Genomic DNA, 18,672 nt, shown 5'->3' on the forward strand with positions numbered 1-18,672 from the left:
ACCACCATCCCACATCCTCCTGACAGGACCCAGCGCTTCCTGCAGGGCCCCTTCGCCCCCGGGGCCGACCTGAGCTCCCGCACGCTGGCCGTGTCCCCCGACGGCAAGCTGCTCTTCAGCGGGGGACACTGGGACAACAGCCTCCGTGTCACCTCGCTGGCCAAAGGCAAGGTCGTGGGACACATCACCCGGCACATAGGTACGTCCTCGTCCCATGGTGGTGATGATGATGATGATCTGATGATGCCCTGATGGGGTTGCAGGGCCGTGGCGGGAGGCAGGTGACACCATGAGGGGCATCTCCCGGTGTCTCCATCTCCTGGGGATGGTCCAGGTTCCAACCTCAGAGCTGGAGTGGGGTGAGGAGCAGCAGCATCCACACCCCAAAATTCATCTTGGAATGGGATTGGCAGCAATTCTACGTCCACAATCACATCGTGGTGCCATCCCACGGAGTCAGGGGGCCGAGCGTGGTGGGAGGGCTCCAACACCTCATGGTGTCCCTCTGGCTGTCACAGATGTTGTCACCTGCCTGTCACTCGACCTGTGTGGCATCTACCTCATTTCTGGCTCACGGGACACCACCTGCATGGTGTGGCAGGTCCTACAGCAGGTAAGGGCTCGAGGAGTGGGAGGAGCACGTGATGGGCATTGCCAGCAGTCACTGATGTCCCCGTGTCCCCACCACCAGGGTGGCTTTTCCAGCGGCTTGGCTCCCAAACCCGTGCAGGTGCTGTACGGCCATGACGCCGAGGTGACGTGTGTGGCCATCAGCACCGAGCTGGACATGGCCGTGTCCGGCTCCAAGGTGAGCTGGTGGGGCCGTGGGGTGGGCGTGGGATGGGCAGTGCCACCACCACCATCACCCTGTGTCCCCTTCCTCCCCCAGGACGGCACCATCATCACCCACACCGTGCGCCGGGGGCTCTTCATCCGCTCCCTGCGGCCGCCCGGCGAGAGCTGTCCCCCCGCCGTGCTGTCCCACCTGGCCGTGGGGCACGAGGGGCAGGTGGTGGCCCAAACCGCCGTGGGACAGCCCTCCTGCTCCAAGGTACATCCAGGTGTCCCCGTGGTCCCCCCTCCTGGCCACCAGCACCGCCACCATGCTCCCCCCGTGCTCCTTGCAGGAGAGGTTCGCGCTGCACCTGTACTCGGTGAACGGGAAGCTCCTGTCCTCCGTCCCGCTGGACCGGGAGGTGACAGCCATGTGCCTGACCGAGGACTTTGTGGTGCTGGGGACCTCGGAGTGTGGGCTGGAGATCCGCGAGCTCCAGAGGTGAGGGATGGCTGTGCCCTGGCCTGTCCCCAACACGCCCTCAGGGTGTCCCATGCCTTTGGTGTCCCATGCCATGGTGTCCCACGCCGTGGTGTCCCATGCCCTGGTGTCCCCACCGTGGTGTCCCACGCCGTGGCTTGTGTCCCACGCCATGGCTCGTGTCCCCAGCCTCAGGGCAGCCGTGCCCCCCGTGCCCATGCGGGTGCCCGTGCACAGCGTGTCCGTCACCAAGGAGAAGAGCCACATCCTGGTGGGGCTGGAGGATGGAAAACTCATCGTGGTGGGCGCCGGGCAGCCCGCGGAGGTGAGCGGGACCCCCAGCCAGGGCAGGGTGGGATGGGGACCTGGCTCAGTCCCCTGGGTGTTCCCAGGGTGGGGACATCGGTGTGTCCTCTCCAGAGCTGAGGGGAACCAGGGTGGGGTGGGGAAGGGGATGTGGGATAAGGATGGGGATGGAGGTGGAAGAGGATGAGGGTCTGGAAGGAGATGGTGATAGTGAAGGGGATGAAGATGGGGTTGGATAAAGGGTTTTGGGAAGGGGTGGAGAAGAGGATGAGCGTCTGGAAGAGGATGGAAAAAAGGATGAGGATCTGGAAGGAGAAGAGGAGGTCTGGAAGGAGATGGTGATAGTGAAGGGCATGAAGATGGGGTTGGATAAAGGGTTTTGGGAAGGGGTAGAGAAGAGGATGAGGATCTGAAAGAGGATAGGGGTGGAAAAAAGGATAAGGATCTGGAAGGAGAAGAGGGTGGAAATGGGGAAGGAGAAGAGGATGGGATGGAGAAGCAGATGTGTATCTGGGCAGGAATGAGGAGGAAGAATGGGATGAGAAACTGAGAGGAGATTGGAGTGGAGAAGGGGATGAGGACCTTGGAATGGGATGGGGATGAAGAGGATGAGGATGGGGATGAGGACGATGGGATGGGAGCGATGGGATGGGATGGAGAAGGGATGAGGACCTTGGAATGGGATGGGGATGAAGAGGATGAGGATGGGGATGAGGACGATGGGATGGGAGCGATGGGATGGGATGGAGAAGGGATGAGGACCTTGGAATGGGATGGGGATGAAGAGGATGAGGGTGGAGATGAAGGAGGGGATGAGGACCTTGGGATGGGATGGGGATAAAGAGGATGAGGATGGGGATGAGGACGATGGGATGGGAGCGATGGGATGGGATGGAGAAGGGATGAGGACCTTGGAATGGGATGGGGATGAAGAGGATGAGGGTGGGGATGAAGGAGGGGATGAGGACCTTGGGATGGGATGGGGATGTGGGAGGGATGGATAAAGGATTTGGGCACGGGAAAGGCGCTCACCCCGTCCCCAGGTGCGGCCGGGCCAGTTCCACCGGCGGCTGTGGCGTTCCACGCGGCGCATCTCCCAGGTGTCGGCCGGAGAGACGGAATACAACCCCTCCGAGGGCAGGGCCTAGGCTGGCACCCACCACCACCCACCCAGCCCCGGGGGCCCCGTGCCCCCCACACGGACTGGGGACCCCCGGGCGCCGAGGGGGGCCTGGAGAGCCCCGCCCCGCCCGACATCCGTGGCCTTATCCAGCCCCGCTGGGGTGTCCAGCCCCCCCTGGATTTTCGGGAGATGCCTCACAGCGGGATGGGGGACAGGAGGAGGTGGGGACCCCTCGCTGGGAAAGGGGGTGGCACAGCCCCCCCCGCCGTGCCCGCTGGCCAGGAGCCGGCAGCGTGTGGGTGTCCCCCCTTTATTTTTTATTTCTATCCATTTTTAGAGCTTTTACAGAAAAAGGATTGTTAATAATAATTAATAATAATAATATATCTGTGGGAAATCAAGGTGTGAGGCCTGTGGTTGCACCAAGATGGGGACACATGCCCTCCTCTGTGTGTCCCCAGTGTCCCCCAACTCTGGTTTCCTGCATGGGGGGGGCCCAGCCCAGGCTGTGCCAGGCTGGGGGACATGGGGACACTCGTGTCACCAGTGGGGCAGGACTCAGCAGCTCTGTGCCCACGTGTTGTGGGCAGGGGGGCACACACATGTCACGAGTGGGGGGTCTCAGCAACCCTGGACTCCCATGTCACAACTCTGGGGGGGGGTCTCAGCTGCTCTGTAGCTTGGTGTGACAAGTGGGGGGGTCTCAGCCACTGTGAACCTCCATGTCAGGAGTTGGGATGGGTCTCAGCAGCTCTGTGCCCACCTGGCACAATTTTAGGGGGTCTCAGCGGCTCTGTGCCCACCTGCTGCAATTTTAGGGGGTCTCAGCAGCTCTGTGCCCAACTGCCACAATTTTAGGGGGGTCTCAGCAGCTCTGTAATTTTAGGGGGTCTCAGCAGCTCTGTACCCACCTGCTGCAATTTTAGGGGGTCTCAGCAGCTCTGTGCCCACCTGCCACAATTTTAGGGGGTCTCAGTAGCTCTTTACCACCTGCTGCAATTTTAGGGAGTCTCAGCAGCTCTGTACCCACCTGCTGCAATTTTAGGGGGTCTCAGTAGCTCTGTACCCACCTGCTACAGTTTTAGGGGGTCTCAGTAGCTCTGTGCCCACCTGCTGCAATTTTAGGGGGTCTCAGTAGCTCTGTACCCACCTGCTGCAATTTTAGGGGGTCTCAGTAGCTCTGTACCCACCTGCTGCAATTTTAGGGGGTCTCAGCTGCTCTGTACCCACCTGCCACAATTTTAGGGGGTCTCAGCAGCTCTGTACCCACCTGCTGCAATTTTAGGGGGTCTCAGCAGCTCTACACACACATGTGACAAGTTTGGGGATCTCAGTGCCTGGACAGACACCTGCCATGAGTGTGGGGGTCCTCAGCAGCAGCTGTACATAAGTGTGACAAGTTGGGGGGGGGTCCCAGCAGCTGTGCACCCCCATGTCATGAGTTTAGGGGGTCTCAGCAGCTCCCCACACGTGTCATGAGTTTAGGGGGGTCTCACCAGCACCAGCTGTGTCCCCATGTCCCAGGCGGGGGCAGTGGGTCCCCAGCAGCCCCTCACACGTGTCAGGATCACGAGTGGCCCCAGCCCCGCGTGGCTTTGTCCCGTGTCACGGCACGGGGGGTCTCGGCAGCCCCCGCTCCCGGAGCCCGTCCGGCCCTGGCGCTGCCTCCGTGTCCCTCCCGGATCCGGCTGTCCCCGGAGCTGGCAGCCTGTCCTGGCCGCGGCGCCCGAGCGTGTCCTCCCCTGGCCCTGCCACCCCGGCGAGGCCCCTCGGCTGGCAGTGACCCTTGTCCCCGCGCTGGCGGCGGTGCCACGGCGTCACGCGGGGCGGGCGGGCACCCGCGGGGCCACCGGAGCCACCGCGGCGCAACCGGGAGAGCCCCGGGCCGGACGGAGCCATGGACGGACACACGGACAGGTGGGCAGGGCACGGAGGGGACACGGGCGGGTGACACCGGGCTGGCGGGGACACGCTGCCGGAGGGTGTTCCCGTCCCGCTGGAGATGGGATTGGTGTCCCCGTTCCCGGATTTTGGCTCAGGTGGCTCCATCCCAGGTGACCCAGCTCCGGGCATCCTGTCCCAAGGAGCTCCCCACAAAGTGTCCCTTTTTCCAGGTGTCTCAGTCACAGGTGTCACTGTGCCCCGTGTCCCCATCCCCGACCATCCATTCCCAGGTGTCCCAGTCCCAGCTTTCCCAGTCCCAGCTTTCCCAGTCCCAGGTGTCCCAGTCCCAGCTTTCCCAGTCCCAGCTTTCCCAGTCCCAGGTGTCCCAGTCCCAGCTTTCCCAGTCCCAGCTTTCCCAGTCCCAGGTGTCCCATTCAAAGCGTCGCTGTTCCATAGATTCCAGTCCCAGGTATCCCTGTTTCCAGTATCCCTCTCCAAGGTGACCCAGGTGTCCTTGTCCCAGGTGTCCCAGCTGTCCCACTCCTCAGTTTCCCACTCTCCCATACCCCAGTCCCAGCATCCACCTGACTCCAGGAAACCCCTGGATTCTGCCCAAGGAGGAAGGGACACCCTGGGGCTGCCCCAGCACCATCCCCACCCAAAATCCCCCCAGGGCCCCATCCCTGGGGGAGCCCCCCACCTGGGCACAGGGACCCCCAGCACCTTCCTCTGGGGCTGCAGGGTGGTGTTGGGCGGGTGTAAGGTGGGCACAGGGGGGTTCTGAGGGTGCAGGGTGGGTTAGGCTGGGGGGAGGTTCACAGCAGGTTCCCCCCTCTCCTGCCCCTCCCCAACATTCCCAGCTCGTGGCTGGGAGCCCCCCTGGAGCAGCTGCCCACCCCGGCACTGACCCTGGACCAGGCCACGCTGCGCGGGAACGCCGAGAGGATGCGGGAACGCTGCCGGGCCCTGGGGCTGCGCCTGCGCCCCCACGTCAAAACACACAAAACCCTGTGAGTGCCACCCCAGAGCCCCCCGGTATCTGCCCAGAATCCCCCCCATAAAAACACACAAAACCCTGTGAGTGCCCCTTCCCCCATCCTCTTCCATCTGGGTCACCTCAGTGTCCCTCAGCCTTCACCCGGTTTTCCCCCCAGCATCTTCCCATCCTCACCCCAAAATCCTTCTCCAGCATCTCCCCATTATCCTAGTATCCCCCACCCTCCCCACCAGCTTCCTCCCCAGTATCCCTGAGTTTTTCCAGCATTTTCCCAGTATCCTTCCCAGCATCTCCCCATCTTCCCCTCAGGCTACCTCGCCTTCCCACCCAGCATCTCCCAGTCCTGCCCCAGTTCTCAGCTTCACCCCCAGCCTCTCCCCATCACCCCTCCAGCATCCTCCCCGCATTCCCCCACAGAATCCCTCCAGCATTCCCCTTATCCCCCCTCAGCATCCCCCAAATCCCCCCTCCCCAGTATCCCTCCACCATTCCTACAGATTCCTCCCAGAATCCCCCCTTAGCAGCCCTCAGCTTCCCTCAGGCTCCTTCCCAGAATCCCTCCCAGCACCCCCTCATCAGCCCCACCTTCTCCCCAGGTATTTCCCCATCCTCCCCAGTATCGCCCCACCATCCTCCCACTATCCTCCATCTTCTCCCTTGCACCAGCTTCTCCCCCAGCATCCCTCCAGCTGCCTCTTCATCCTCCCTCTCACCATCCCCATCCTCACCCCCAGTATTCCCCCATCCTCACCCCCAGTATTCCCCCATCCTCACTCCCAGTATCCCCTCAACCTCACCCCCAGAATCCCCCATCCTCCCTCCCAGTATGACCCCATCCTCCCAGTATCCCCCTTCCTCCCAGTATCCCCCAACTCTCCCTTAACACCCAACATCCCCCCAGCACCTCCCGAGAACCCCTCCCAGCACTCCCCAGCATTCCCCCCTCCTCCTCCTCCTCCTCGTCCCTCTGTCCCGCATTCCCAGGGAAGGCGCGGAGCTGGCGACGGGCGGCACCCGCCGCGGCATCGTGGTGTCCACGCTGGCCGAGGCTCGCTTCTTCGCGGCCGGGGGCTTCGATGACATCCTGTACGCCTTCCCGGTGCCGCGCTGGCGCCTGGCCGAGTGCTCGGCGCTGGCCCAGCGCCTGCAGCAGTTCCAGGTGCTCGTGGACAGCCCCCAGGGGCTGGAGATGCTGCTCCAGAACCCCCTTCCCGGCGGGAAGCGCTGGCTGGTCTGGCTCAAGCTGGACTGTGGGAATGGCCGGGGTAGGTGAGCCCCAAATCCCAGCCAGTTGTGCAGGGAGGGGACATCGTGTGCTGTGGGGTGGGGTGGGATGCTCTGAGAGCCCCCAGACCCAGCATCTCAACCAGGATGGGGCAGTGGAGCCCCCTTAAAAGTCATTAATCAAGGGTGTTCCTCAGGGAACGATGTCCTGTGTCCCTCCAAGCCCCCAGACCCTCCATCCCAACCATGATGGAGCATCTCAACCCCCCCAGAATCGTTATTTAATGGGAAGGAATCCCCATGTCCCTCCAAGGCCTCCAAATCTTCCATCCCAACCACGATGAAGCATCTAAACCCCACCAAAATCCTTATTTAAAGATGCTCCATGGGAAGGAATCCCCATGTCCCTCCAAGAACTGCAAATCCTCCATCAAAACCATGATGGAGCATCTAAACCCTCCCAAAATCGTTATTTAAGGATGGTCCATGGGGAAGGATCCCCATGTCCGTCCAAGCTCCCCAAATCCTCCTTCCCAACCACCATGAAGCATCTAAATCCCCCAAAATCGTAATTTAAGGGTTCTCCACGGGAAGGAATCCCCATGTCCCTCCAAGCCCCCCAAATCCTCCTTCCCAACAACGATGGAGCATCTCAGCACCTCCAAAGTCATTTTTCCCATCCACGCCTGGAAAATACAGCACAAGTGGCCCCGAAGCCCCACCAAGGCACTCCCCAATTCCCACATTCCCACTGCCAGGATGCTGCATGGGGGCGATGTCCCGGTGTCCCTTCACCCATCCCCCAAACCCCAACCCCCCCTGCCACCCTCGTGTCCCCTCCCCAGCCGGGATTCGTCCCACGGATCCCGAGGCGCTGTCCCTGGCTCGGGCCATCGCCCAGGGCTCCCCGGAGCTGGTGACACTGGTGGGGGTCTACGCCCACTGCGGGAACACCTACGGCTGTCGCGACATCCCGGCCATCCAGGCCATCGCCAGGGACACCACGGCCGCCGTGCTGGAATTCGTCACCGCGTGAGTGGCCGGGATGAGCGGGACGGCGGGGATTTGGGGACAGGAAGGGTCAAGGCGGCCGCTGTCCCCTTCCCAAAGCGCGGCTGTTGGCTGTAAATGCGAATCGCCCCCATAAAGGGGCCCTCAAAGCCCCCCCGGGGGGCACCGGGGGGTGGTGGCGGCGCCGCTGGCCTTTGATGTGGCTGCGGCGGCGGGCTGTGACCTGGGGCATTGTCCCCTCCCTCCTCCCTGTCACCCTTTCATCCCGGCGGGGGTCCGCATCCTGCAGGGAATTGCTGCCGGATGGGTCCTGCTGGGAAAAGGGGGAGGGACCACCCCCCACGCCAGGGACAGGGATGTGCCCACCTGGGGACACGTCCTGGGGGTCACCGGCCCGTGGTGGCACCGGGCTGTGGCGGGGAAACCCCAGATCCCACCCTCTCCCCAAAATCTGGGGCTGGTTCCAAGCACAGCTGGAGGTCCAGAACTACCTGGGAGGGGTCCCAGGAGCCACTGGGGGTGCCCTGGCACAGCTGGGGGGGCATTTCTAGCACATCTGGGAGCGGCCTGGCACATCTGGTGGCACCCTCACACACCTGGGGGAGGTCTCCAGCACATCTGGGGGCTCTCAGACATCTGGGAGTGCTTTAAAACATCTGGGGGGTGTCCAGCTCATACGGATGGATCTCTGGCACATCTGGGGGATGGTTGGGCACATCTGGAGGGTGCTCTGCCACATCTGGGGGGGGTCTGGAGGGACACCCACCAGCCCTGAGTCTTTGAGGAGGCACCTGGCCACATCTGGATGTGTCCCCAGCACATCCTGAGTTCTCCCTGGCACGCTGCGGGGAGGCTCTGCCACATCTGGATGGCTCCCTTGAGTGTTTGGGGGTCACACCTGGGGCACCCAGAGGCGCAGGACCCACCTCCTCTCTTGTTCCCGGTGGTGCCCGGGGATGCCATCCCCCACCGCGATCACCCCGAGGGTGCCCCCCTTGTGTCCCCAGGCTGCGGCAGGCGGGGATCCCGTGTCCCCAGGCCACCATCGGCTCCACGCCGTCCTGCAGCCACCCGGTGCCGGAGATGTCGCAGCTCACCGAGCTGCACCCGGGCAATTACCTCTTCTACGGTGAGCTGGGACGAGATTCCCCCCGGGCCGGGAGGGACCCCCCCCCGAGGGTGGCACACGGCCAGGCTGAGCCCCTGTCCCCCGCAGACCTGCAGCAGACCCAGCTGGGCTCGTGCCGGCCCGAGGAGGTGGCGATCCGCGTCCTCACCAGGGTCATCGGCCACTACCCGCACCGCGGGCAGCTGCTGCTGGACTGCGGCTGGGCCGCCCTGAGCCTGCACGGCCGCGACCGGGGACCCCCGGGCTGTGCCGCCATCGAGGGCCACCCCCAGCTCAGGTGACAGCGGCGGGGGGCGCGAGGGAGCGGGGACAGGGGGTGACAGGAGGTGACAGCCGTGCCTCGCGTCCCGGTGACAGCCGCGGGGGGCGCGAGGGAGCGGGGACAGGGGGTGACAGGAGGTGACAACCGTGCCTCGCGTCCCCGCAGGCTGGTGGGGCTGACCCAGGAGCACGGGCAGGTGGAGGCCGTGGATGGGCAGCTGGATTTCGAGCGATTCCCGCTGGGAAGCACCTTGGCGCTCATCCCGTTCCACGTGAGTGTCAGCCCCGCGTGTCCCCTCTGCGCCAGCCCGGTGTCACAGCTCGGTGTCGCCTCCGTCACAGGCCTGTGCCACGGCCGCCATGCACCCCGTGTACTTCGTGCACGCTGCCGGCAAGGTGGTGGAGCTCTGGCGCCCCGTGCGCGGCTGGTAGAGAGGAGAGAGAGGAGATTCCGGGGGGATGCGGCCGCACCCGGACCCTGCACCCACCCTGGAGCAAGGCTCTGCACCCACAACGAGACCCTGCACCCGCTCTGAGTCACTCTGTGCACCATGCTGTGCACCCCAACAGGGTCCCCATATGGGATGCTGCATCCACTCCCACACCCTGCACCCATTCCTACACCCTGCACCCATTCCCACCCTGCACCCATTCCCACCCTGCACCCACTCCACATCCCTCCACCCACTCCAAGATGCTGCACCCACACCACGGCTCAATAAAGCTGCTTCTCCCGCTTCCAGGCGCTTATTCCCCCGGGGCACAGCGTGGGGAGGTGGCGGGAGGAGCGGGTGACGCCGTCCCCTCGGTGCCCTCCATCCCAGTTCGAACCGGACCGGTCCAAGTTGGACCCGTTCCTACGGGCGGGACTCGAACCTGTGACCCCGCGGAGCTGCGAGGGGCAGGACTCCATGCCTGGCCACGCCCCCTAAGCCGCGCCCAGCCAATGGGAGCGCGCCCCGCCCTGCCCTGCCCGGGGGAGCCACGCCCAGCCCAGGCGCGACGGGGCGGCCGAGAGGAGCCGAGCGGGGCCGAACCGGGACCGAGCGGGGCCGAACCGGGACCTAACGGGGCCGAACCGGGACTGAGCGGAGCTGAACGGAGCCGAACCGGGACCCAACGGGGCCGAACCGGGAGCCAGCGGAGCCGAAGCGAGGCCGAGCGCTGCCGGACGGGACCGGAGCGGCTCGGCTCGGCTCGGCTCGGCTCGGCTCGGCCCGGCCCGGCCGGAGCGGGGTCCCGGGCCGGTGGCGGCGATGCGGGCGCTGCCGGTGCCGCTGCTGCTGCTGCTGCTGAGCCCGGTGCGGGCGGGGAGCGGGATGGGGCGGGCCGGGGCTCCGCTGCCCCCGGGGCGCTCCGCTCCGCGCCTTTTGTTGAGGTTTTTTGGGGTTTGGGTCGTTTCGGTTCCGTTCCTTTTTCTTTCATCTTATCCCGTTTTTTTCCTCTTTATTTTCTTTTTATTTTCCTGGTTTATTTATTTTTTTTATTTTCCTTCTTTTATTTTTTCTTTTCTTTTTATTTCCCTCTTTTATTTTTTTAATCTCACTTTCTTTTCCTCTTTGATTTTTTATTTTCCTTTTTAATTCTGTTTAATTTTCCCTGGTTTATTTCATCTTATCCTGTTTTACTTTCCTTATTTTCCTACTTCACTGTTTGCCTTTATTTTCCTTTATTTTCCTTTAATTTTCTTTTTTTCCTTTTTTTCTTTTTTTCCTTTTTTTCTTCCTTATTTTCCTTTTTACCTCTTTTCCTTTTTTTTCCGTTTTTTCCTTTTTTTTTCTTTTTTCCCCTTTAATTTCCTTTAATTTTCTTTTTTTCCTTTTTTTCTTTTTTCCTTTTTTTCTTCCTTTTTTTTCCTTTATTTTTTCCTTTTTTCCCCCTTTTCTCCCCTTTTTTTTCCCTCTTTTTTCCTTTATTTTTTTCCTTCTTTCCCTTTTCCCCCCTTTATTTTCCTTTATTTTCCCCCCTTTTCCCCCTTTTTTCTTTTTTCCCCTTTATTTTCCTTTATTTTTTCCCTTTTTTCCCCTTTTTTTCCCCTCTTTTTTTCTTTTATTTTCCTTTATTTTTTCCTTTTTCCCTCTTTTCTCCCCCTTTTTTACTTTTTTCCCCTCTTTTTTCCTTTATTTTCCTTTATTTTTTCCCCTTTTTTTCCTTTATTTTCCTTTAATTTTCCCCTTTTTTCCTTTTTTTCCCTCTTTTTTCCCCTTTATTTTCCTTTATTTTTCCCCCTTTTTCCCCTTTTTCCCCCTTTATTTTCCTTTACTTCCCGTTCTTTTCCTCCCTCCCCTTTAATTCAGCTCAGCTTTCCCTTCTTTCTCCTCCTTTTCTCCCCGTGATTTCTCCCCCTCCCTTCCCACCTCGGCTCCTTTTATCTCATTTTTATTCACCGTTTATTTCCTTCCCTTTCTACTCTTCCCCTTCGATTCCCCGCTTTCCTTTTCCTCTCATTATTTCCTTTTACTGCTCCTCACCCCCCCGCCCCTTTTCCACGGCCCGGTGGGAATTCGGGAATTCGGGGGAAACTGAGGCAGGACCCCGCTGTGCCCGCAGGTGCCGAGGCGGGGCGGGGGGTGCCCCCCGTGTCCCCGCGGTGTCCCCGAGCCCTGCGACAGCCGCTGCCCACCGTGCGCCCGCAGTGAGTACCCCGAACCCCCCCCCCCCCCAAAAAAAAAACCCCAAAAACCCCAAAACCGCCCCAACCCCGCAGCGCGGAGCCCCGCGGAGGAGGAGCCGGAGGAGCCGTGCCCGCCCTGCCCGCCCTGCAGCCGTGAGTGGCACCGGGACCCCTGTGTGCCTCAGTTTCCCCTTTGTGCCTCAGTTTCCCCTTATTGCTCCCTAATTTCTCAATTTCCCCATGTTGCTCCCTAATTTCACCTTTTCGTGCCTCAGTTTCCCTTTCGTGCCTCAGTTTCCCTATGTCGCTCCCTAATTTCACCTTTTCTTGCCTCAGTTTCCCCTTTGTGCCTCAGTTTCCCTAAGTTGCTCCTTAATTTCTCCTTCTAGTGCCTCAGTTTCCCTTCTGTGCCTCAGTTTCCCCTTTGTGCCTCAGTTTCCCTATGTTGCTCCCTAATTTCACCTTTTTGTGCCTCAGTTTCCCCAAGCTGCTCCTCAGTTTCACCTTTTTGTATCTCAGATTCTCTTGTGTGCCTCAGTTTCCCCGTGTTGTTCCTTAATTTCCCCTCCTAGTGCCTCAGTTTCCCCTGTTGCTCCCTAATTTCACCTTTTTGTGCCCAGTTTCCCTTTTGTGCCTCAGTTTCCCCAAGTTGCTCCTTAATTTCCCCCCTTGTGCCTCAGTTTCCCCTTATTACTCCTCAGTTTCCCCCTTTTTGTGCCTCAGTTTACCTTTTCTGCCTCAGTTTCCCATCCTGCTTAGTTTTCCTCACATTGTGCCTGTTTCCCCACTCTGTCCACAGCTTCCTCCCTTCGTGCCTCAGTTTCCTCTTGTGCTGCCTCAGTTTCCCCTTTCGTGCCTCAGTTTCCCCATGTCCTCCTTTAGGTTCCTCCTGTCGTGCCTCCGTTTCCCTTTTTTTTACCTCATTCCCTCTTTTTGTGCCTCATTCCACCCTTTTGTGCCTCAGTTTCCCTTTGTCACCTCATTCCCTTTTTCTGCCTCAGTTTCCCCCATTTCACCTCATTCCCTTGTGCCTCAGTTTCCCCCATTTTATCCCATTCCCTCTTTTGTGCCTCAGTTTCCCTTTTTCCCCTCATTCCCTCTTGTGCCTCAGTTTCTCCTTTTGTCCTTCATTTCCCTTTTTGTGCCTCAGTTTCCCTTTTTTTACCCCATTCCCTCTCTCTGTGCCTCAGTTTCCCAGTTTCCCCCTCATTCCCCTCACTGTGCCTCAGTTTCCCTTTTCCTCCTCACTGTGCCTCAGTTTCCCCCTTACTTCCCCTAACAGTGCCTCAGTTTCCCTTTTTTTCCCTCATTCCCCTCACTGTGCCTCAGTTTCCCCTTTTCCTCCTCACTGTGCTTCAGTTTCCCTGTTTTCCCCCTCACCGTGCCTCAGTTTCCCTTTTCCCCCTCACACTGCCTCAGTTTCCCTTTTTTCCCTCATTCCCCTCACCGTGCCTCAGTTTCCCTTTCCCCCCTCACCGTGCCTCAGTTTCCCTTTCCCCCCTCACCGTGCCTCAGTTTCCCTTTTCCCCCCTCACCGTGCCTCAGTTTCCCTCCGTGTCCCTCAGGGGGTGCCCGGGGCGCTCTCCCCACACCCGGGGCTCTCACCCCGCTCGCCTCCCCCCCGCCCCTCTCCAGGGGGAAACTGAGGCACGGCCGGCCATGTCCTCACTCCCTTCCCATTTTCTGGGGCTCCCGCAGACGAGGCCACGGCGCCGCTCCCTGAGGGGACCCCGCCGGTGTCGGGGACCCCCCGAGCGACCCCGCCGGCGTCGGGGGCCACCCCCGAGCCCCCCAGGGACATCATCCCCCTGTACTGCGCCCTCCTGGCCGGCCTCGTCGTGGGGCTCGTGGCCTACGTGGCCTTCAAGTGGTGAGTGAGGGGTGCCGGGGGCCGGGGCGCTCCGGGGACCCCCGGTGAGCGCCGCCGTCCCCGCAGCTGGGACACCTGCAGGAAGAAGCGGCAGCTGGACAAGGCGCGGGACGCGGGGGACGCGGAGAAGCTGCGGGGGGACAGCGGCGTGTGCCCGGAGAGCGCCGGCCTGGAGCCGCCTCAGCCCCGTGAGCGCCCCGGGCCGCCCTGAGGGGACCGGCCTGAGGGGATTGGGGGGACAGCCGGCCCTGAGGGGATTGGGGACAGCCGGCCCTGAGGGGACCGGCCTGAGGGGATTGGGGACACCCGGATCTGGGGGGTTTGGGGACACCCGGATCTGCGGGACTGGGGGGACACTCGGCCCTGAGGGGACCGGCCTGAGGGGATTGGGGACACCCGGATCTGTGGGATTGGGGGGGACACTCGGCCCTGGGGGGTTTGGGGACACCCGGATCTCAGGGAGTGTGGGGACAGCCAGCCCTGAGAGGATTGGGGACACCCAGATATGGGGGATTGGGGGGACACTCGACCCTGAGGGGACCGGTCTGGGGATTGGGGGGACAGCCAGCCCTGAGGGGATTGGGGACACCCGGCCCTGGGGGGTTTGGGGACACCCAGATCTCGGGGAGTGTGGGGACAGCTGGCCCTGAGGGGGTGGGATCATCGAGCACTTGGACGAGGTCGGGGAGTCCCCAGATGGGATTGGGGAGCACCTGGAAGGGGTCGGGGGACTCGGGACGGTGTTGGGGAGCATCCAGAGGGGTTGGGAAGCCCCCAAATGGGATCAAGGAGCACTTGGATGGGGTCGGGAAGCCCCCAGTGGGATCGGGGAGCACCTGCACGGCTCGGGGGTCCCCTACACCTCCCGGGGGGGGGGTCGGGAGCCGCCCCCGTCCCTCGGTCCGTCTGTCCCGGGCTGGAATTCCCGGTGCTGACCCCGTCCCTCCCCGCAGCGCCCCCCGAGGGTCCCTCCCTGCTCCCGGGGTCCCCGCGGCGCCAGGAGGAGCCGGGAGAGCTGGAGCGGCTCCTGGAGCTGGGAGCGCCCGGCCCCGCGGGGACACCGGGGGACGTCACCTCCGCCGTGTGACACCCCCGGCGACCCCGGGGCCGATCCCGGCGCTGCTCCCGCTTCCCGATGGATTCCTGGGGAATTTTTTTGTACTTTTTTAGGGGTTCTGGGGGGGTGGGATGGGGACCTTTGGTGGCTGGTGCCCGGGTGGGGGCATTAAACGTGTCACTGGGTGCCACCAGGGTTTGTGTCCTCAGGTGTCTGTGTGTCCGTGCGTGTTCCTGGGATGTGTCCCAAGTGTCGCCAGGTGCCTGCTTGTCCCCAAGTGTCCATGAGATGTGTCCCTTCAGGTGTCCAAGTATCCCCAGGTGTCCCCTCAGGTGTCCCTTTGTCCCTGGAATGTGCCCCCAGCTGTCCATGAGTCCCCTCGGGTGTCTGCGTGTCCCTAGGACGTACCCCACATGTCCCTAGGTGTCCCTTTGTCCCCAGGATGTGTCCCTGCATCCCTGGGATGTGACGGCTCAGATGTCCGGGTGTGTCCCCAGGTGTCCCCTATGGCCATGTCCCAAGGATGGGACCCCTCAGGCGTCCCTGTGTCCCTGGGATTCGTGTCCTTGGGCATCCACGTGTCACCAGGACGTGTCCCGGGGTGTCCGTGTGGAGGAGGGGACACCCTAAAGACCCCAAGGCAGGTGGCACCGGGGACAGAAAAAGCCGTTTTTAACCCAAAATGCTCCCAGGTCACCCCAAACTTCCCTTCCCAGGGGGTCCAGATTCCCAGGAATGCTGAGGGTGACAGGAGGTCCCCAAGGAAGAGGGGACATCCCAAGCCAGGTCCCCCTCGTGGCCCTGCCCGGCGTCGATTTTGGGATTTGGGGTTTGTGTTGTTTTTTTGTTGGTTTTTTTTTTCTTTTGATTTTTTATTTTTTTCTCTTTTTTTTCTTTTTTTTTTTTTTTTTTTTTTTTTTTTTTTACATAAAAAGTTCCGTAAAAATTGGATAAAGTAAAATGCTCAAAGCAGTAAAATCAATCTTATCAACATGGCCAGAAATCCGCAGTATTTACAGGGAAACGGAGGAAACCTCGCAGAACCAAAAAGGGAAAAAAACCAAGGAAACAACCAAAAAAAAAAAAAAAATCAAAAAAAAAAAAATTCTGGGAATAACCCCCGTGGGATCGACACGTTTGGGGCTGAAAGCAACGGGGAAAAAAAGCAAATTCTTATCAATATATTCACATATAGGTTAAAATATAATACAGAGCTTGGGAGCAGCGCCGCCGGAGCCGGGCTTGGGAAAGCCTGGATCACCAAAAGCAGGCTTGGGAAAGCCCGGCTCATCCTCAGCGACCGAGTTTGTTTTCCTTAAAAAAACCAAAAATCCATCGTCATAATAATAATAATAATTATAATAATAATAATAATAATAATAAATTCACAGGTTGGTGGCTCGGGAGGGCGAATCCCAGCGGGAATCCCGAGGCCCGGGGGTTATTCCAGGGGCTATTCCAGCTCCGTGTCCTCTTTGGGCTTGTAGAGGATCCCGAATTTCTGCATGTACTTCTTGATGTACTCCTTGGTTTTGTGTTTGACGTTCTCGTTGCACTCCAGGTCCTCGGGGTTCTTGCAGTACTTGAGCTCCTTGTTCATCACGCCGTGGGTCAGCTGCGGGGAGGATGGGAATGCTGGAATCGCTCCTGGAATTCCCACCGAGCCCAGGCCTGGCCACTCCCCACCCAGGCTTCCCAAAACACTTCCCAAATACTTCCTCTTCCTCCAAAATGTTCCCTGAGCCACTGTCATATTAACCCCAAATAGTCCCTAAATATTTGGGATTGTTCCCTCAAGATCTGCTGCTCTTTTCCAAACATTCCCAAGCTATTTTCCTCTTATTCCCCAAATATTCACTGTTATTTCCAGATATATTATCCCCCAAATGTTCCCCAAGCTATATTATTCCCCAAATGTTCCCCAAATATTCCCTAAATATTTGGGATTGTTCCCTCAAGATCTGCTGCTCTTTTCCAAACATTCCCAAGCTATTTTCCTCTTATTCCCCAAATATTCACTGTTATTTCCAGATATTACCCAAGCTATATTATTCCCCAAATATTCCCCAAATATTTGGGATTGTTCCCTCAAGATCTGCTGCTCTTTTCCAAACATTCCCAAGCTATTTTCCTCTTATTCCCCAAATATTCACTGTTATTTCCAGATATTACCCAAGCTATATTATTCCCCAAGTATCTCCCAAATATTCCCTAAATATTTGGGATTGTTCCCTCAATATCTGCTGTTCTTTTCCAAACATTCCCAAGCTATTTTCTTCTTATTCCACAAATATTCCCCCTCTGATTTCCAGATACTGCCCAAGCTACTGTTATATTCTTCCCCATATATTTCCCAAATATTTCTCAAATATTCTCCAAATGTTCCTCAAATATTTCCCAAATGTTCCCCAAATGCTCCCCAAACATTCCCAAATATTCCTCAAATACTCGCCAAATATTCCCTAAATATTTGGGATTGTTCCCTCAAGATCTGCTGTTCTTTTCCAAACATTCCCAAGCTATTTTCCTATTACTCCCCAAATATTTCCTGTTCTTCCCCAAATATTACTCCCTAAATGATTTTTCTATTACATCCCAAATATTCCCCAAATAATTCCTAATATTCAATTTGCTATTATTTCCCAAATATTCCCTAAATATTCATTATTGTTGTGCCAACATATACAATCATTCCCCAAATATTCCCTAAGTTATTCTCCTGTTATTGCCCAGATATTCCCTAAATATTTTCTATTATTCCCCAAATAGCCCATAAATATTTCCTATTATTCCTCCATATTACTTATCCATTATTCCCTGATTATTCCCTATTATTGCCCAAATATTCCCTGTTATTCCCCAAATATTCCCTGAGCTGCTGTCATATTATTGCCCAAATCTGTCCTGTTATTCCCCAAATATTTCCTACTGATCTCCCAATATCCCCCCACCATTTCTCCTTCCCTTCCCTCATCCTCCAAGGAGCTGGAGGCAGCTGGAATGACACAATCCCATTTCCCGGGGCCACCCCTTGGTCCCCATGTCCCCATACCCCACTGTCCCTGTACCTCCCATGTCCTCATGTCCCACATTCCTGTGTCCCTAGAGCCACCGTATCCCTGTGGCCCCAAATCTCTGTGTCCTGTACTTCCCATGTCCTTGTGTCCCTATGCTCCTGCACCACATTCCCATGTCCCACATCCCTGTGTCCTCATGTCCCTTTATCCCCGTGTCCCCATGTCCCTGCACCCTCCACGTTCCCATGTCCCATCTCCCTATGTCCCTTTATCCCTGTGTCCCCATGTCCCTGTACCCTGCACTCTCCATGTCCCTGTACCCCATGTCCCTGTGTCCTCATTTCAGCATCCCCGTGTCCCCATGTCCCTATGCTCCCATGTCCCACATCCCCATACCCACTTGTCCCTGTGTCCCCACATTCCTGTGTCCCCATGTTCCTGTGTCCATGTTTCCATGTCCCACATCCCCATGTTCCCGTACCCACTTGTCCCTGTGTCCCCACATTCCTGTGTCCCCATGTTCCTGTATCCATGCTCCCAAGTCCCACATCCCCTTGTCCCTGTATCCTCCATGTCTCCACATCCTTTGTCCCCATGCCCTGTGTCCATGTTCCTGTGTCCATGTTTCCATGTCCCACATCCCCATGTTCCCGTACCCACTTGTCCCTGTGTCCCCACATTCCTGTGTCCCCATGTTCCTGTGTCCATGTTTCCATGTCCCACATCCCCATGTTCCCGTACCCACTTGTCCCTGTGTCCCCACATTCCTGTGTCCCCATGTTCCTGTGTCCATGTTTCCATGTCCCACATCCCCATGTTCCTGTATCCTCCATGTCTCCACATCCTTTGTCCCCGTGCCCTGTGTGTGACCACGTCCCTGTGTCTCTGTATCCATGTCCCCATGTTCCCATATTCCTCATGTTC

General features: G+C 58.7%; 4 protein-coding genes across 5 annotated transcripts in view; 3 read left to right on the top strand and 1 right to left on the bottom strand.

Moving 5' to 3' along the window:
• The window catches only part of NBEAL2 (neurobeachin like 2), a 30,976-nt gene extending 27,913 nt beyond the window's left edge, over positions 1-3,063 (top strand). The window contains 7 exon segments of the mRNA XM_041408777.1: positions 27-199; positions 519-613; positions 692-808; positions 890-1,051; positions 1,128-1,276; positions 1,445-1,580; positions 2,605-3,063. Coding sequence (XP_041264711.1) covers positions 27-199; positions 519-613; positions 692-808; positions 890-1,051; positions 1,128-1,276; positions 1,445-1,580; positions 2,605-2,709 — 937 coding nt within the window. The 3' untranslated portion in view covers positions 2,710-3,063.
• Positions 3,064-4,540: 1,477 nt separating this feature from the next.
• On the top strand, positions 4,541-9,799 carry LOC121338155 (D-threo-3-hydroxyaspartate dehydratase-like). The gene is made up of 8 exons (XM_041408837.1): positions 4,541-4,601; positions 5,429-5,578; positions 6,550-6,830; positions 7,635-7,821; positions 8,808-8,929; positions 9,017-9,206; positions 9,357-9,462; positions 9,533-9,799. Exons 1-8 carry the CDS (start codon positions 4,582-4,584, stop codon positions 9,620-9,622), a joined length of 1,146 nt encoding a protein of 381 aa, XP_041264771.1. The 5' UTR covers positions 4,541-4,581; the 3' UTR covers positions 9,623-9,799.
• Positions 9,800-10,238: 439 nt separating this feature from the next.
• On the top strand, positions 10,239-14,833 carry LOC121337965 (death domain-containing membrane protein NRADD-like). 2 transcript variants are annotated; one of them, XM_041408447.1, is made up of 6 exons: positions 10,239-10,491; positions 11,741-11,825; positions 11,898-11,957; positions 13,503-13,674; positions 13,741-13,862; positions 14,628-14,833. In XM_041408447.1, the coding sequence occupies exons 1-6, from the start codon at positions 10,447-10,449 to the stop codon at positions 14,759-14,761; spliced, it is 618 nt and encodes a 205-aa protein (XP_041264381.1). In that variant the 5' UTR covers positions 10,239-10,446; the 3' UTR covers positions 14,762-14,833. The 2 variants fall into 2 exon arrangements, with proteins under 2 accessions (XP_041264381.1, XP_041264382.1); XM_041408448.1 differs by lacking the exon at positions 11,898-11,957.
• A 1,239-nt stretch (positions 14,834-16,072) lies between these two features.
• Positions 16,073-18,672, bottom strand: part of SETD2 (SET domain containing 2, histone lysine methyltransferase) — a 50,823-nt gene continuing 48,223 nt past the window's right edge. The window contains exon 21 of the mRNA XM_041408450.1: positions 16,073-16,346. Coding sequence (XP_041264384.1) covers positions 16,185-16,346 — 162 coding nt within the window. The 3' untranslated portion in view covers positions 16,073-16,184. The remainder of the gene's footprint in view (positions 16,347-18,672) is intronic.

The sequence above is a fragment of the Onychostruthus taczanowskii genome, unplaced genomic scaffold (assembly GCF_017590055.1).
Source record: "Onychostruthus taczanowskii isolate IOZ18803 unplaced genomic scaffold, ASM1759005v1 scaffold3, whole genome shotgun sequence".
In the NCBI taxonomy this organism is placed as follows: Eukaryota; Metazoa; Chordata; class Aves; order Passeriformes; family Passeridae; genus Onychostruthus; species Onychostruthus taczanowskii.

Coding starts and splice junctions, on each gene's coding strand:
- LOC121337965 (XM_041408447.1), top strand. CDS start 10,447: ATGCGGGCGCTGCCGGTGCCGCTGCTGCTGCTGCTGCTGAGCCCG. Junction 11,826..11,897: donor CTGCCCACCGTGCGCCCGCA/GTGAGTACCCCG, acceptor CCAACCCCGCAG/CGCGGAGCCCCGCGGAGGAG. Junction 13,675..13,740: donor GCCTACGTGGCCTTCAAGTG/GTGAGTGAGGGG, acceptor CCGTCCCCGCAG/CTGGGACACCTGCAGGAAGA.
- LOC121338155 (XM_041408837.1), top strand. CDS start 4,582: ATGGACGGACACACGGACAG. Junction 8,930..9,016: donor GGGCAATTACCTCTTCTACG/GTGAGCTGGGAC, acceptor TGTCCCCCGCAG/ACCTGCAGCAGACCCAGCTG. Junction 9,463..9,532: donor TGGCGCTCATCCCGTTCCAC/GTGAGTGTCAGC, acceptor CCTCCGTCACAG/GCCTGTGCCACGGCCGCCAT.